Source organism: Bombina bombina, chromosome 5 (genome assembly GCF_027579735.1).
Source record: "Bombina bombina isolate aBomBom1 chromosome 5, aBomBom1.pri, whole genome shotgun sequence".
NCBI classification, from domain to species: Eukaryota; Metazoa; Chordata; class Amphibia; order Anura; family Bombinatoridae; genus Bombina; species Bombina bombina.
The window spans coordinates 319,251,737-319,271,761 of NC_069503.1; the positions used below are offsets into that span (position 1 = coordinate 319,251,737).

Consider the following 20,025-nt stretch of genomic DNA (forward strand, 5'->3'; position numbering starts at 1 on the left):
AGTTAGCGCATTTGAGTAAACGCGAACAGGTTTGCACGCAAGTAAAGTTATTTTTTTCCCACTTTTCACGCTTCATTGAAGACTAGAGGGGAATATGTTAACGCAGTTGTGATATTTGAAGTTTGGGTTTTTGTATGTGCCGGGTTAGCATGCGAGCTAAAACTTTTTACTTTCAACTTGTAATAAGCACGCTACCTGACACATGCAAAAGCCTCTGTCTAACGAATATAATGCATGAACGGGGGCACAAACTACCGCTCCACTCATAATCTAGGCCATAGTAAGCTTTGGCCAGTAATAAAAAAATACATACGCTAGCAATTTCTTCTTGCTTTAGAATCTCCCTTTAAGTTTGATACGTAGTTTGGGCTATAGCCTTGTCTACAAATATCTGTGTGCAATTTCAAGTATATCAAGATAACGAATTAAGCAGTATAATGCTTATTCTAAAAAAGCTAAGTAATGATCTCATGTGTATAATGGAAGAATTATTTTCATCAACATTCTTTTTTTTTTTTTGCAAAGTAAACATTTGAATACTGTTCCATAAACAGTCCCATAAGCATGTGCAATGATTAAATAAACTGCCTCTTTAGATTTATTCAGCAATTAAATGATTGTACTTCCTCAATGTCACAGGACAAATTAGACACAAATGCTGAATAGGAGATGGCATCTTGTAAGCAAAATCAAATTCAGCATACAGTCATATGTGAAAAAAAAAGGTTTTGCTTGAGGGTAATAACATTTCTTCAGTGTTTCAGCCTACAGTGTTTAAAACTCATTTTAAATCTTAAATGAGGTTTATTTATTTAGCCGTCTCTCTGAGCTACATAAGACATCACTCACCTACATAAGACATCACTCACCTACATAAGACATCACTCACCTACATAGCATGTGATCACTGAATATGTTACATATTCATTAGAAATGTTAAACAATAAACATTAACAGGAATACCCATATCACTATGATTATATACTATGGTAATTATAGTGTAAAACTCATGGAACAATTGATCATTTGTTCTGTAACAATCCAGAGTAATTTGATGATTAAAGAATTTTTATTTTGTTTTACTTATTTTAAAATGTGTTACAGTATTTTAGGGGGACAAAAAGGGGGTTAAGCCTTTAGAGGTGTATTCCTGTCTGTCAGCTGTCATTATAAGGCCCTAGGGTAAAAGGTTTAAATTATACCTTTAGATTCAACATTTGTTTATTGTGTATAATGCTAGCTCTTTTGTATGTATGATCAACTAATTCAGTTTGAAAGAGCCCCTATTAAACATGAAGTTTTGTCTGTGTACAACCAATACTGATACTCAGAACCCTCAGCTACAGTACATTGGTGGATAGTGACACAACCCCCAGAAAAATGGAAAAATGAAAATCTTTTATTCAGAACAAAGCTCTTTTGTTTGTTTTTTTAGGGTGTCTTTTCATATTTTTCCTTTAAAAAGGGACAGTAAAGTATAAATTAAACTCAAATAGATTGGATAGAACATGACATTTTAAACAACTTTCCAATTTTCTTATATGATCAATTTTGCTTAGTCCTCTTGGTATCCTTTGTTAAAGAGTAATCCTAGGTGAGCTCAGGAGCGTACACGTGTCTCTAGCCATCTGGTAGAAGTGTTTGCAACATTGTTTATAGCAATGTTATACATAGTTGACTGCAATTGAGACATGCATGTTCCTAGCTCCTATCAATCAAAGCAAATTTGATAACAAGTAAATTGGGGAGTTGTTTAAAATTGCATGCTCTGTCGGAATCATGAAAACTTAATTTTGACTTCCCTTTAATAATTTTTATGAAACCTTTTTAACATGCAATAAGAAAATGATAGCGGGTGTGTGAATAATTTATAGTATGTGTCTCAGCATAATAATATGGTCCAGAAGCAACCAATAAATAACAAAATGCTTGTAAGGTTTTTTTGTTTGTTTTTTCCTTAATGTTAGCTTTACTGCTAGGAAGAAACTAGGGAGAAAATTAACCTATGCTCTTTTTATACTGAGATTCATTTTTCAGGTTTGTTATAAAAGTTCATGGAGCGTATCTATTGGGTAGGGTGCATAATCTTGTGCTCGGTCTTGTACAAAGAATATGGCATTACACCTGGATGGGTAAATATTATAACCAAATATATTAAAGTGGCGCAAACCTTTAGTGCACACTATACTTTTAATTAATAGCACCAAGTATGCTATTAGCTTGTTCATTGCGCTCATATTACAAGTGGTCCTTTGTTCTTGAGCGCAATCTAAAATACAGTTGTAAAATATAAAGCTTTTTGACACCTGAATTAAACCATTATCACTTGCTAGTTTGCATAGCAAAACGCATGAAAATGCTATAGAAATACAGGATTTAAGTTATAGTTAGACATATTTATTAACGAAAAAAGAATATATAACAAAGGGGCGGGACTAGGAAGGTCTCAAAGGTGTGTGTGTGGTGTTTTATGCTTAGGTTTCATTAAAATGACACTTGGACTTGGTATCTGTACATGTGCATATTTATGTGTGTATGAATGTGCAAAGTCTTTTATGCTTAAAGAGACACTAAACCCAATTTTTTTTCTTTCATGGTTCAGATAGAGCATGTAATTTTAAGAAACTTTATAATTTACTCCTATTATCAATTGTTCTTAGTTCTCTTGTTTTCTTTATTTGAAAAAAGCAGGAATGTAAGCTTATGAGCCAGCCCATCTTTAGTTCAGCACCTGGGTAGCGTTTCCTGATTGGTGGCTAAAATGTAGCCACCAATTAGCAAGCACTACTCATGTTGCTGAACCAAAAATAGACTGGCTCATGAGCTTACATTCCTGCTTTTTCAAGGAAAGAACTTGTAAGTGGCATCGAGTGTCCTAGAGTGAGGATATCAGGGAATTATTCTCACAGCGCTAAAAGGACCTATAGCTCCTATCTAAAGTGGGCCCCCACTGTCCACGGGAAGAGTACTATTAGAAGATAGGTTTAGAATGGAGCGCCAACAAAGGCAAGGCCTAGTGTGTGTGAAAGATGTGTTCACACTATAATAAAAGATACCTTATATGAGGGCTATATCCGTGTAATTAACTACAAAGGTTATAATGGTTGTAAAACTCTAAGGATAAAAATTATAACACAATTTTAATACAAACACAAATTACATCACTAAACATGGATCCATGATACATAAAGACATATATATATATATATATATATATATATATATATATATATATGTGTATAAAACAATTCTAAAAAACAATTCTAAAAAACAATTCTAAAAAACAACACCTGAAATATAGGTTCAAATACCAGGGGGAATGTATCCCTCCTAGAGCGAGTAGCCCAAAGCTTGGTTACTGATTCAAATGATGTGATTATAGTATTGTTAGAACTAATATGGATATGTAATTAGTAGAGGTGGTTAAAACTCAACTACCCTTTATAACATTGGGTTCGGGGCTACCAAAAATAATGATTCAAATAACTTGTAGGTTGGTTCCTACTAGTCTGATAAATGTGGTGTACAAATTGTACACAAGCAGAAAAATAAACAAAAATTTAAACAAAAAATCACATGTGAAAAAAAAAAAGAAAAAGAAAAAAATGGTGATCACAGATTAAACTAGTGTGTACACAAACTAGTGTTGCTCAAAAATGATTCCAAAAAGTGATAACGAAAAATTCTTGAAAAAATAAAACTATAAACATGTGTTAAATGTGAGTGACAGATCACACAGTGAGTGATGTGTGAGATGATGATGTACAAAATACAAAATACAAATATATACAATAAGGAAACAGATATATATTCCTAAAAACGTCCCAAAATTTATAAAATGAAACTCAAATTAGTTCCAAATTAGTGTCCATAAAAATCAAATAGTGGTGACATTATAGTGATCCTAATAAAAATTGAGGTGATCCTGATAAAAATTGTATCCAAAAATAAAATTAAAATTAATGGTTCCAATAAATAGTTCAGATCCTCAAAAATATGCTATAGGTAACACAGTGGGTGTGTCTATTTGTTTTGAGGATTTCCCAGCCTTCTATTTTTTTCCTATTTTTACCTCGCATTGTTACATCTGTTTTTCTTTGCCTTGACATCAAGGATTGGAACTGTTTACCTATAGCATATTTTTGAGGATCTGAACTATTTATTGGAACCATTAATTTTAATTTTATTTTTGGATACAATTTTTATCAGGATCACCTCAATTTTTATTAGGATCACTATAATGTCACCACTATTTGATTTTTATGGACACTAATTTGGAACTAATTTGAGTTTCATTTTATAAATTTTGGGACGTTTTTAGGAATATATATCTGTTTCCTTATTGTATTTATTTGTATTTTGTATTTTGTACATCATCATCTCACACATCACTCACTATGTGATCTGTCACTCACATTTAACACATGTTTATAGTTTTATTTTTTCAAGAATTTTTCGTTATCACTTTTTGGAATCATTTTTGAGCAACACTAGTTTGTGTACACACTAGTTTAATCTGTGATCACCATTTTTTTCTTTTTCTTTTTTTTTCACATGTGATACGCACCACGTTGTGATTTTTTGTTTAAATTTTTGTTTATTTTTCTGCTTGTGTACAATTTGTACACCGCATTTATCAGACTAGTAGGAACCAACCTACAAGTTATTTGAATCATTATTTTTGGTAGCCCCGAACCCAATGTTATAAAGGGTAGTTGAGTTTTAACCACCTCTACTAATTACATATCCATATTAGTTCTAACAATACTATAACCACATCATTTGAATCAGTAACCAAGCTTTGGGCTACTCCCTCTAGGAGGGATACATTCCCCCTGGTATTTGAACCTATATTTCAGGTGTTGTTTTTTAGAACTGTTTTTTAGAATTGTTTTTTAGAATTGTTTTATACACACATATATATATATATATATATATATATATATATATATATATATATATATGTCTTTATGTATCATGGATCCATGTTTAGTGATGTAATTTGTGTTTGTATTAAAATTGTGTTATAATTTTTATCCTTAGAGTTTTACAACCATTATAACCTTTGTAGTTAATTACAGGGATATAGCCCTCATATAAGGTATCTTTTATTACAGTGTGAACACATCTTTCACACACACACTAGGCCTTGCCTTTGTTGGCGCTCCATTCTAAACCTATTTCCTAGAGTGAGGATACCTCACCATAGTGATAATATTTGTGGGATGAACTTGAAATCTAGCCCACAAGGTATTGCACATAAAGGCCTAGATCCTATGTGGAAAGCAATAGTGTACCAGCTACAATGTTGTATCTAAGCCTCTGCAGACGGCCCTCTTATCTCAGTGCTATTTACAGACTGAGTTTAGCCAATGAGTGCTGACCCCTGCCTAACTCCAAGGGAGTGAGCACAATGTTATCTATATGTCACTCAAACTAGCACTGTCCAGCTGTGAAAAAAGCTTAAAATTCACTGAGATAAGAGGCGGCCTTCAAGAGCTTAGAATGCCATCTGTTTCCCTAACTAGGTTTAGCTTTCAACAAAGAATACCAAGAGAACAAAGCAAATTTGTTGATAAAGGTAAAACATAAAGTCGTTTAAAATTGCATGCCCTATCTGAATCATGAAAGTTTAATTTTGACTTTACTGTGCCTTTAAGTGAAGCACTGTGGGCTGCCATACTTTACAGCAATACATACAGGATAATAACCCTATTGTGTTCTAGCAGCTGTCATAACTATTACATGGGAATTGTACCAGCACTTAAAGGGACAGTACACTGTAAAATTGTTTTTCCATAAATGTATTTTAAATGACTTGTTATACCAACTGCAGAGTATAAAATATTTGAGAAATTGCATTTTAGGGTTTATTTGTGTATCTGAAGTAGCTGGTTTTGTGCTTTGAAACCACAGCCTATTACAATGGGTTGAGCTTCAGGTAATATCAGATCTCATTATGTTATCACTTTTATGTACACAGACTTGCTTCCTTATTTTATATTTGTCTGGAACACCAAAGCTCAATACATAGAGAGAACAATGGAAAATTATCATTTTATTACTTAACTATCATGCCCCCCACTGAGTGTGTAATCTCTTCTGCTGGCTGTGTTTACTTAGGCTTGTCAATAGCGTATATGCCAGTATCAAAACTTTCAGTATAGGTTGGGAAACCACAAGCTAAATCAGCTATTTCAAATGCTGAAATATGAGTAAAGGAGCTACTTGCAACCAATTTAATACACTCTAGCAGGTAAAAAGGATCATTGGGAATAATTTAAAGAGGAGAAAGTTTTTGGGTGAACTGTCCCTTTAAGCCTTTCAACTTCTGAATGGCTAACCTACCACTATTGATAGCAATAGTCCTGTTGCTGTATTGCGTCTGATTTCAATGGAGGCTTGTGTGATAAATTCTTCCAAACAATGAAAATTTCTAATATTAAACAGGCATAAATATTTCATTACATCCTTATGTTCTTAATTACAAAAAACACTCACTGACACATTTTCTGATATTTGATTTTAAAGTGGATTTAATGAAGTAAGTTCCTCTCCAAGTAGAAGCAAGTTAAAGGGGCATTATGCATCCCAAAATATGGGCTATTTAAATAAAGCATTCAAAGAAGATAACGTTTGTAGTTGACATGTATTAGCAATTACACAGACAGCTCCAGCACGGGGACTGGCTGTAAGGACACTAGCTGGGGAGTGTGGGAAAAGTATTGCTCTCTAGCTAGTGTGTATGACGTACATATTTATATGCAGTGAAAGCACTGCAAGGTTTAGCATCATTTTTAGAAGCTTTAGCAGCACAATTGCTAATGCATGTAAATTAAAATCTTTATCTTCTTTGAATGCTTTATTTAAATAGCCCATATTTTTTAGGTGTATAATGTCCCTTTATAAGGACCACTAAACAGAAGAATAACAATCAATAAATGCATAATAAAGAGACGATGCAAAAGCACGTAGCTTGAATTTCAAATGAGCAGAAGATTTTTTACATTTTCCTTCCCACTGCATCTTGTGACAGCCACAAGCCAATCACAAATTGAACATACATATATCCTGTGAATTTTGCACATGCTCAGTAAGAGCTGGTGCCTGAGAAAGTGTGAACTTGCCTTTTAATGAATGTGGCAGTAATATATAAAAATAAAAAATATATATTTTAAAAAAGAATTTCGAAAGTTAATTTACTACAAATACTAAATTGACAAACTCATCAGTAAATTCTAAGAATCAATTAAAAAAAATACCAGACTATTAGCAATTTACAAGTTCTCTGTATGGCACATCTGAGATAATGCTGTTGCGAAACAGAGATATATTCTTTAAGTTAGAATCAAAATGAATTGCACAAATACCTCCACGCACTTGGTTGGCATCTCAGCTGGTTTGTCAAAAATCATAAAGCGATACCACCCTGCAGTCAATGAGTGATCACAAATTAAATCATGGATGGCTGACTGCTGCAGTTTCAAAGAATCAAAATCCGAACTTCTGTATGGATTCTGCAGAATCTGATGACCACTTGAAGTGCATTCTGGAGCTGTCAAAAATTATAGACACAAATTTACTTACAATTATAAAGTCACTTATAGTAAATAAATAATATATATATTTTTTTAATTATATTATATTATTTGGCAACTTGGTCTCTATCACCAGAAACTTGCAAGTGATGAGAGACAAACTGAAGATGCACAAAAGCTTCTACATTGTGACGGTAACAACTATTACTTTCTAGAACATCATTTCCTAAGCCTGTTTTTATGATGAGCACAAAACTCTTTATTATAGTGAGAGCTAAAAGCTGGTGTAAACATTTTAGACCTAATCCTGGGTAACCATGGTAACAAAATAAATTATCCTCTATAGTAAGTTAAACCCAATTCAGTAAGCTGAACCATGACCCAATCCAACTGCAATTAAAACTAACAATAACCCAGACTTTAATAAATACAAATGTCTGACCGAGATCCCAACTTGATCCTCTGCTGCAACAACCCCCCTTCAATATTTGTACCTTCAACACGATCCTATCTCATTGCAAAATGTTCTCTATATATTTCTCCCTTCTTAATCATCTAAAAGATTAATGATCACATCAAGATACTATTTGGTTAGGGTTTTATTGTAGAGTCAGAGGGGTATATTTATTAATGTGCGAGCGGGCATGATACAATGTAGCGTATCATGTCCGCTGCACATTGATAAATGCCGACAGCATACGCTGTCAGCATTTATCATTGCACCAGCAGTTCTTGTGAACTGCTGGTGCAATGCTACCCCTGCAGGTTCGCAGGAATGTAAGCTTAGGAGCCGGCACCATTTTTGGTTTAGCACCTGGGTAGGGATTGCTGATTATATATAAAAAATATAAACGATAAAAGTAATTATATGTCAAGCTCCTCTAAAACACTGTACCTGTATTACAGTACTTAAAATATCTATAAAAAAAAATAAAAAATAGAGGAGCACTCAAACGGCTAAAGACATAAAATGTATTACATTTATTACATACAATATTAAAAGAGTGTGCACTCTGTACTTATTCACACTTGTAATACAAAAAAACTTATAATATATCTTCTGATAAAATCAATCAAGATAAATATATGTATTTATCTTATTAAACAGTCCTATTGCAGCTTCTCAAAACAGACCGCTTATTGAAAAAAGCCAAAGCCAAAACAACTTTGTTTCTTTCGCCAAACACATGGTTTTCATAATATGCCTCAAACTCCGTTACCCTTAAATTCAAATTGTGACGGTTTTTGGCAATTATATATATACACAATGTTAAAAAATCTTCTTAATGTTGCAGAAAAATTTCAAAACTAATATTGTGCTGATCCTTGTTTATTGTAATCTTTTCACACTTATCTGTTTTTCCTTTTTTGATGATTTCTTGGTTAGTGTAACCGTCAATCAGTTTTCTTTATAGGTGCGCACCCTGTCACTCCCACTCCTGCTTATGCCCCAAAAGTGTTTCGGATTTCCAAAGATTGCCTTCTGATGACACCGATCTCTCACCTATCATGTGTCTCCAGGCTCCACCTCGGTGCTGCAGAGCCAATATATTTTTTCCTGCACCTCCTTAGATATCCGGAAACTGCCACGGCACTTATAATCCAAATGCCTGTTTTCAGATGATCCTCGTTCGTTTATTCTTCCGTATGGCTGCTTCTTATTGCTTTTATTTTCACAAGCGTCTCATATTATCAGATCATATACTATGAAAAGCTTTTGAAAACCGTTACAATTTGAATTTAAGGGTAACGGAGTTTGAGGCATATTGTTAGCCAGTGAAAACCATGTGTTTGGCGAAAGAAACAAAGTTGTTTTGGCTTTTTTCAATAAGCGGTCTGTTTTGAGAAGCTGCAATAGGACTGTTTAATAAGATAAGCACATATATTCATCTTGATTGATTTTATTAGAAGATATGTTATAAGTTTTTTGTATTACAAGTGTGAATAAGTACAGAGTGCACACTCTTAATATTGTATGTAATAAATTTTATGTCTTTAGACGTTTGAGCGCTCCTCTATTTTTAATTTTTTTTTAGCGATTGCTGATTGTTGGCTAAATTGATAATAGGAGTAAATTATAAAGTTGTTTAAAATTGCATGCTCTATCTGAATCATTAAAAAAAATTGTTTCATATCACTTTAAGGAGACTTCATTCTACCATTCCAGTATCACTTTTTTTTACCACTCGCTTCTCAATGCTCTTTACTCATAGTTCTTTTCAGAAAACAAGAGTATAATTTCTTTTTTACATTATTACATTCCTTATCTGTTTATAATATTGGTTAAACATGGTGTTTGGTTGCTCTATTAAGAACATATTAGAGGCCACTTGACTTCCGCAAGACGATTTTGTAGGTTTTCATAGCTAGAAGTACATTCACCAAAATCAGTGTTGCTGTGACAGGAAATGAATGTGCACAACTGATGCACACGGATTAGCTAAGTACTGGTAAGTAAAACTTTAAATTGATATTGAAGCTAATGGGAAATGTACATTTGTGCACACATTAGTTAAATAAAAAACAAAGCATATTTTGAAAAAAAAATCACTTTTTGATGCAACAAGGAAAACATGACCCAAAGGTGTCTTTAAAGTGAAGATCAATTTTGATGAATTAGTGCCCGGTTTTTAATAATCCTATTAAAAACAAGAGCACTTTAATTCATCAAAATTGACATTTCACTCATTTTCTTCAAAAACGTACCTTTTAATCCTGGCAGCCGCTCCAGCACTTCCTCCGCCCATCGCAAGCCATCTTCGCGGGTCAAAAATGACAAATCTGGCTTCCTCCAATCATGGCGTTGCATGAGGCCAAGATTCCCCCGGGGGGAAGCTGTGAATGGAGGAAGCTGGATTAGTCATTTCTGACGTCTGCAGAGGCTTCCAACGGCCGGGGGAATCGCTGGAGTGGCTGCCAGAAGTAAGTTTTTGAAGAAAAGGAGTGAAATGTCTATTTTGATGAATTAAAGTGCCCTTGCTTTTAATAGGAATAATCAAAATTGACCTTCACTTTAAAGGTAGATTTGAATTGTAGCTATATTTGCAAATCTTTACTTCTTTCCAACATATCATTTAAAAAGGTGGATGATCTATGTCAATTGGAAATAAGTACTTACAAAGATAAAGAATGTGGATCATTAATGATTATGAGTAAATTGCAAAGGAGAGTTCACAAGCAAGTTCATACTAATATTAAAGTCTTTTGATGTCTTCTGCTTCATTTCACTGCAGGTATGGAACACATCAAAATGCATTCAATCTAAGGATTTAGAGAAATTCCCTAGAATTTAGTGTTACTTTTAAACCTGTGATAAATATAAGACTTAAAAGAAACCACATGAATAGGACATCTGGACTGCAATCCAGAACTGCATGTTTTGAAGCACAGAACAAGTGACCTTAAATAATAACTATTGAAAAAAAGACTGGATCTGTTTTTCATAACCTGACAACCAAATAACACAAGTACCTACATGTAGAATGTTAGGATTACAAAGTATGTATTATATGACATGTGTCAGTCTTTACATAATTACTAGACCAGTGGAAAGGCAGCTTAAAGGGGCAGTATACACCAATTTGCATATAACTGCATGTAATAGACACTACTATAAAGAATAATATGCACAGATACTGATCTAAAAATCCAGTATAAAACCTATTAAAAACTTAGAAGCTCCCAGTTTAGCACTGTTGATGAGGTTGGCTGGGACACCAAGTGAAAGTGGCTGGGAAAACAAGAAGAGCAGACACAACCCCTTCCCTGTATATGAAATGACAGATTACAGACTCCTGCTGGCTCCTGTTTATGTTAACGCATGTATACATCTGATACTGTGGGGCCTGGTTAGGAGTCTGAAAATCAGCACAATGTTATTAAAAAATAAGCAAAACAATACATTGTTACAAAAACGCTCCCAGTGGGCTATGTAAATGGATCCTCTACAAAACATTAAAGCAATAAAAAGGTCAACATTTTAATATGCTTGTTTGTATTTAAAGGGGCATTGTTTTAAAATATAGATAACACCTTCACTACCCATTCCCCAGATTTGTACAACCAATATAAACTCTAAATCACTGCCTGTTTCTAACCCTCTGCAGGCTTCCTCTTATCTCAGTGCATTTTATTAGCATTTCACAGCCATATAGTGCTAGTTCATTTGTGTCATACTGATAACATTGTGCATGGAGTTATGAAGGGACTAGCACTAATTGGCTAAACTGCAAATTTATAAAAAGCACTGAGATAAGGGGGCAGTCAGCAGAGGCTTAGAGGTAATCACAGAGGTAAAAAAAATATATTAATACAACAGTGTTAGTAATGCAAAAGTGGGGAATGGATAATAAAGGGATTTTTTTTTAAACAATAACAATTTGTAAGTAGGTTATCCCTTTAAGTAGTAAATAGAAGTCCTTTTTTAATTTACTTCCATTTACACAGATGCATCTATTTAAATTTAAGACTCAATACACACCACTACCACCTCTCTGAGCACCCTTGGTGTTTGCATTGAATACTGGTGTACAGAAATCACAGAATATGAGCGTATGCAGCTGAAAACCACTAACAAGTAAACATATTGTAAAAAATTATTTTGTTTAAAATTGAAAGTACAAGGCAGGCTTGCAGATTTAGGTTTTGAACCTTATATCCCATAACTCCTTACCGCCGTTAGGACTGTATGGAACGTCCTACCAGTTTGCTTGTCCTAAAACCATAGTCGCTTCCTATATGGGATCGCGGGCTGGGGAGTGTGCCTAGCATCATAGGCACTCCCCCCTGACCCGATCCCATTACTGAAATCACCTGATCGAATGAACGATTGCGTGATTTAAATTTTTACTCATTTGTTTACATCAGAATGCTTTACTGAGAGCTAGGTGGTGATTGGTGACTACACACATATTCCTCTTGTCATTGGCTCACCCAATATGTTCAGCTAGCTCCCAGTCTTGCATCATGGCTTCTTCAACAAAGGACACCAACAGAATAAAGCCAATTTAAAAATAGAAGTGTTTAAAATTGTTCTCTCTATCTGAATCATTAAAAAAAAAATAATTGTGTTTCAACCCAAATGTCTTAGAAACAACTCATTTAGCTTATAACTCTGTCTTTCGGTCTGATATTTTATTTGTTACATTTTCTAACTGTAGCAGGTTTCTCCTGTATATATTCAGAGAAATTTAACTTTTTTTTATGTCTTCAAGGCTGTCAAATGTGTTACACTAAATATATATACTATCATCTGTGAGAGGGGAAATTATTGGTGTTCTTATACATGTTAATCTTCCAAGTACACACACCAGGAAGGTATTACCCACAATGCACTTACTTCTAGAAGTATTTGATGTTAAAATGATTGGCATGGTCTTAAAGCAGACACCTTAAGGAGAGGCATTGGTTTATTCAGTGTTGAGTTATTAACATTAAATGTCTGATACAATGCAGGGAGGTCAGGGGATAGGTGCCACTAAGCGTGTTGGCATAATTCAATTACTCTCACATGTTAATAAAATGATAATATCCTTTAAATAAGATCCAGCCTTAGGGTGCTGCATTGTTCATGTCAAGGGAATGGAACGATTCAGTGGAAACACACAGGAAATGTAGCCAGTGATACAAAGGGGGAATAAACACAAAAACTTATAAACAAACACTGTGCAGGAGACAGTGCACAGATGTATAATCATAAACAGCCACTATAGCACAATATTTATACCTCCCAGCTTCTCAGATCACACAGTCACAATAACATTGGAAGCATAAACAATCCTAGATGAGTGTAATATATATTTAGTTCAACAAAAACAGAATGTGCAAATTACTAAGTTGTCATGTTAGCATCATACATTAAATACTGAAAAAACATAACTAAGTTTAAAGACTATTCTCCCAGCATGCTTTGCATTCTACACCGTGGCTTTCTCTCTGTTGTAATCAAGAATTGCAATAATATGAACTGTATTTTACTTTGTTTTTTTGGCAATTTTTATTTATTTAATTATTTATATTTGTAGCTGCGTGGAACTATGCATTAATTTGGAAATGTGAAATAACAGATTAAAGACTTATGAAAAACAGGAGAAATCACTCTAATTTTGGTATTATGTAGATAGTTTACATATGAAAAGTAATTATATTTTAACATAGGATTTGGAGAGGTTTCCATGGTGATTGTTTGTTAACAAGTACATTTTTATTTAAAGGGACATACCGGTGCAATAATAAAATGCTCATATTTTCTGGCACATTTTATGAATGCATGAGCAGAACTATAACTTAGACAGATGAACCTGCTTAAAACATCGCTCCTGATTGGCCATGCACATATACCGTTCCCAATTGGCTGTTCAACTCCAAAGGAGTAGTGCTTTAACAGTCCAGAGCTGACTTTACCTAGAGCACTATATGAGGGTTTAACACATAGTTCTCTTTATACAATAGCACAATAATAAAATGCTCTATTCAGTGCCATATAACTTTTTTTTATTGCTTCTTAAAAGGAAATGAAAGTCAATACAGGTGGCCCTCGATTTACAAAGTTTCAATTTGCACCGTTTCAGAATAACAACCTTTTTTTCAGTCACGTGACTGCTATTGAAAAACATTGAGAAGCAGTGCATTGATTAAAATAGCCAGTAGGTGGAGCTGTCCGCATGTGTTGCAGCAAAGATATGCATGCCAAGCAAGCTAAAATGAATCAGTATAACCAGACCTGAGCTATCGAGCAGCTTTCATAGGAACAAGATCTTCCGGTCTATAAATCAGTCCAGATTGGAATGCATAGAAATAATTTTTTTCAGAAAAATGCAAGTAAAGTCTGTGTTGTGTGATTATTTTATTAAGTTTATAATGCTGTTTAGCAAATGTTTTTGTTTATGTAACTTAGTTTAATTATATATTCTGTGTTGTGTGATTATTTTATTAGGTTTATAATGCTCTTTAGCATTTAAAGTCTTCATTTCAAAGCTTTAAAAATAATGTATTAGGTGTTGCTTATGACAATTTTGAGAGGGGCCTGGAACCTAACTCCCTCACTTCCCATTGACTTGCATTATAAACTGTGTTTCAATTTACAACGGTTTTCGATTTACAACCATTCCTTCTGGAACCTAACTCCGGCGTAAACTGAGGGCTACCTGTATTAAACTTTCAGGATTCAGATACAGCATGAAATTTAAGACTTGTTTAAGTTCACTATTATCAAATTTACTTTGACCTCTTGATATCTATTGTTGGAAAGCATATATACATATGCTCAGCAGTAGCAGTGTAGTACTGGGAGTTAGCTGGTGATTAGTCGTTACACACATTTGTTTGTTGCGGCCGGTTCTGCTAAGTCCCTGCAGTACTTGCTGCTCTGTATTTGACTTTAATTAAAACATTTTTACACTTTCCTGTCCATTTAATAATAAATTGTTATTTGTAAGATAAATGAGCAGAACACAAGACATAAAGTGCAGGAATTTTGACAAGTTAGAACAAATATCCCCCTTGACATCTGTTCTGCCATTTGAGGGCTAGAGTGGAGAGCTAACAGTTTTGGGGTTTATTGTGGCTGTTTGTGCGCTTCGGGTATAGTGCTCGTATTACAAGTTGATAGTAAAATCGATTGCTTGAGCGCAATTGAAGTTACGCACGTCGGGATAGCTTGTCCTCAGAGCTCTGGTTAGCTGTTTTGAAAAACAAAAAAGTGGCAGAAAACATCAAAAATACATTACAAAGTACAGTTACACTCATAATAACACTATTTAATAAAAAATATTTAAAAATTATTGCACAAAAAAAAGTTATAAAGGCTCAAAGATTTGAGGTCTCAGATGTCAGAAGAAAAAAAAGACAGGAAAAGAGCTGTAACAGTGAGATACATACATATCTAAATATGTGTGTGTACATATGTATTTATATGTGTATATATGTATTTACAGCCATATATACACATAAATACAAATTTATATTAATATATATATATATATATATATATATATATATATATATATGCTGTGAAGCCCTTTGCTGCTGTCAAGTAGATGAATACATGAAAAAGCATATTTATGCAATATTGATGTTTAATAAAGTGTTATTTTGTGTATTTACTGTAATTATTTCAGATTCCAATGTTCTGCACATAACAGAATATTTGTATTAATTATATATATATATATATATATATATATATATATATATATATATATATATATATATATGTGTGTATATCTTTACCTATAGGTATGTATTTACGAATTAATAGAACATATTCTTCTATGTGAAAAACATTGGGATGTGAAATATTCATATTTTCATGTCTGGTACGCGCACTTGAGAATATGCAATCGGGTTTGCGCATGAGTAGGGTGTTAGCTTCCCCCCCACCACTTTTTTTGCTCGAGCTGGAGCGTTAAAAATACCACTACACTTGTAATATGGCCCTGAATGTTTTCATAGAACAAAAGTATTTTAATATTTAATAATAACATTAAAATATTACATTTTAAAATGTCAGATATATAAAAGGAAAGAACAGTTTTTTGTTTTGTCTTTTGCAAAAATGGATGCTGAGTGTTCTTTAGACATTTGGAACTTGTCTAAAGCAAAGCAATACAGACAATATTAATTATTTAATTATTGTTAATGAATGCACAGGACAATACTTCCATTCCTAATTGCTGTCTATATTCATTATTTTTTCCTGCAATTCCTGTAATTTCACTCTGCAAATTATACCTACCCCAGGGGCACTGGAGACCCACTTTGCACTTATGAAATGGTCTGTGCATAGGGCAATGCTACATCAAGTCACAAATGTTACTTTTGAAGCTTTTAAAGTTAGAGCAGGAACACACATTTTATGAAGCTACCACTATGGATGTGTCCAATGCTTTTATATGCTATGCATACAGAAACTTTAATGTCTAATTTTCTTCAAAAAGAAAGTGATATTTACTATTATTATTATTATTATTATTACTATTATATATGTAGCCCCAAAATTTTTCAAACAACTAATAATACATGTTTTTCATACCTGTTTAAAGGGCCATGATACCCAAATGTTGAAATACTTGAAATTGATGCAGCATAGCTGTAAAAAGCTGACTAGAAAATATCACCTGAACATAATATACAGATATTTTACCTCAAAAGTTCCTCAGTAGCCATATCCCATTGTAAAGGACTTCTAAGCAGTAAATCAGTATGTCTGTCCAGGGACAGCTAAGGGATTGAGCCTTGTGCACTCATGTTATTTCCCTATTCAGTTTAAGGAAGTTTACTATGAAATCTCATGAGAGTCAAGTGAAATCTCATGAGATCACAGTAAAAGTTCATGACCTTAGCACTGCTGATTCTGATGGGCTGCAGCTGAGTATAACTTTTTACACAGAACTTACTATGCTGAGCTGAGGAAATTGTGAGGTAAAATATCTTCCTTTTTTACATAGAGATGCTCAGGTGATATTTTACTGTCAGCGTTTTACAGTTATACTGCATCAGTTTCTAGTGATTTAGCATATGAGTATTATGCCCCTTAAACTCACTGCAATAAGTTAAACATGATGTTCATTTCCAAATACCTTTGAATGGTCAACAAACTCTAAAGATGCATATCATGCATACAGTAAACACCTTGAAATTTTAATATAACATTTGTAGTTATGCATCTATGGTTGCCACCTCAGCCATGTTTTCCTGGACACTTATGAGTTACACATGCTGCAGGGTGTGCAGGGAGGAACATGTATTGTGTTTCTAGACAAGCACTATTCATATTCCTCCCTGCACACCCTGCAGCATGTGTAAATTATAAGTGTTCTGTATTTTAAGGGATGTGTGGCAACCCTATATGCATCATAAAACAACTTTGTAATATACTTTCAATGTGTATTTTCCCCTTTTAATGTGATTTAGCTCTGAAAATTTTTAACTTTTCCAATTTTCAGAAATAAAAAAGCACACTGCAAACTTCTCAAGGCTAATCCCGCTACATATATTTCCCTAAGCAGCTTGAACAAATAAGAACAGTAAAACAATATACTTTATACTAAAAAAACGAGCATGGCTAGCCTTCTTATCTGCAGACTCAAGCCCAGATTGACGTCTCAAAATAAGGCAAGTTTTAGGTGGAGTTTGACTATTGAAAGGCAATTTTACCATGTTAATTTATTTTAAAAATGTTTAGACTTAGCTGATATGTTATTCTATAGTAAGGAAACAGAAATGTCTTGCATTTACAAGATGTTTACAATCCCATAAAACATGTTAACATTTTTTGCATGAAACAGGTTGATTTTGAAGCTATCATGAAATCTGTGCACAACATATGAATGCCCCCTTATTTCATATAACAAATGTTTAATGTCCCTTTAAAAGAACACTAAAGTCAAAATTAAACTCATTATTCTGACAGAGCGTGCAATGTTAAACAGTTTTCCAATTTACTTCCATTATCAAAATGTGCACAATCTTTAGACATGCACACTTTCTGAGGCACCAGCTTCTACTGAGCATGTGCAACAATTCACAGTATACACATAAATGCATTTTGTCATTGACTGATGGCTGCCACATGATACAGGGAGAAGGAAATTTGGACTAACTAAAATTTGTAAGAAAAAAATCTACTACACATTTGAAATGCAGTGCTTTTGCGTAGCCTTTTTTATTATGCATTTGTTTATGCAATTTCTACTGTTTATAATGGTCCTTTAAAAACATATTTTACCACGGCAATAAATTCTAAGGACTACAGTTGCAACCATAACATATTAATTTGCTGGGAGTGGAACAAATAAACCTTAAGAAGGTTTTAAATACCACAAAGAAATGCACCAGTGTCTGAGGTCTCCATTTGAAGCTTAAAAGGAAGTAACCCTTTGTAACCTTTTAATATGTGCGGAAGCGATGGTGCCTTTAAGTAAGGATTCCCTCCTGCCGGGCATTACACTACTGTGTGTCAGCCCATGATGTTAGAGTTGCAGTGTCAGATGTCACTAAAGAAAATCAGTGTAATTAAACAGCAGACATAAAATCATTTTTAAAACGCATAAGCAACTGTAACCATTTACAGCAAAATATAGTAGTAACCTCTGGTTAAAGGGACAGTTTACTCAAAAAAATTCTCCCCTTTAATTTGTTCCCAATGATCCACTTTACCTGCTGGAGTGTATTAAATTGTTTAAAAGTAGCTCCTTTACCCTTATATTGGCATTTAAAATAGCTGATATAGCATGTGGTGTCCCCACCTATTCTGAAAGTTTGTGGCCACAGGTCCAAGCTATAGATAAGCTTTGTAAACACAGCCAGCAGAAGAAATTATACTCCCAGTGGGCTATAGCAGAGATAAGGTAATTAAATGTTGATTTTCCATTGTTCTCTAAAAGTACTGGTGATTGTTTTATGGACAGATATAAGATAAAGAAGCAGGTATATGTACACAATGTGATACAGTAATGAGATTTGATTATACCTACAAGTTCAACCTATTTTATTAGGTTGTGGCTTCAAAACACAAAATCAGAGCTTTAATAGACACAAGTAAACCTTAAAAAGCCAATTTTTATACATTTTTTACTCTGCAGTTAGTAAAAAAGCAATTGTAAACACATTAAGGGAAAAACTATTTTACAGTATACTGTCCCTTTAATTTAGATTCCTAAAGAAGTTATGCTTAGTTTATCTTTCTATCTATCTTTATAGATTTCATCTATTTTTTTTAAATATTTCAAGATATAGATAACTACATTTTGCTGAGCATGTATTTAATGCAGCAATACAGTCTTGTTTTGCTGTTTTACTGTAAAGCTCTATCTATCTATTTGTCTGTTTTTATAGGATTTATAGATTTCATCTATTGTTTTAAATATTTCAAGCTATAGATAATAACTACTTTTTACGGAATGTGTATGTAATGCAGCTTTGTTTTGCTGTTCTATGTCAGTCTATTATGATTAGATAAAACAAGTACTGTATATAACAAAACATTTAGTTTGAACAGAAATGAATGGTACACATAATATTAAACATCACTTAACAGCATACTTTATAAATGTATTGTTACATCCTGTTAAAAGAGGTTCTTTACACATTAATTGATCTCTGTTACAGGTTCTGGTGAAATAGTACGTTCATACTGTTGAAAAGCATAATACAAAACTGTCTTGCAAACTGAAAACCTCAATATGGGGCTAAATACATTCTTATAAAGGAACCACTATATGCTATTTTTTTTTTTTTTGTGACAGCTGTCTCCTTCATAAGGGACATTTTTCTAGACATTTTTCAGTATGAAGCATTAACTAAGGTAGGGGCTCTATGAAGTGACAAATGCAACTTCAGAACCCTTAAGGCACAGTCTCACATGCAACAAGAAGTTAAGACTCCTGCTTCCTAACCTCTCTACCACCTCAAAGGTGCTGAAGTTAAAACATCCTGGACTGATCAATCTGGGATGACAGACATACCCTACTCTTGTAAAACTGGTTGC

The 20,025-nt window shown here is 33.6% G+C and overlaps 1 protein-coding gene across 1 annotated transcript in view; it reads right to left on the reverse strand.

Annotated features, from left to right (window-relative positions):
* The window catches only part of VWDE (von Willebrand factor D and EGF domains), a 258,980-nt gene that overhangs the window by 209,967 nt on the left and 28,988 nt on the right, over nucleotides 1–20,025 (reverse strand). Inside the window, 1 exon segment of the mRNA XM_053714104.1 lies at nucleotides 7,371–7,555. Coding sequence (XP_053570079.1) covers nucleotides 7,371–7,555 — 185 coding nt within the window.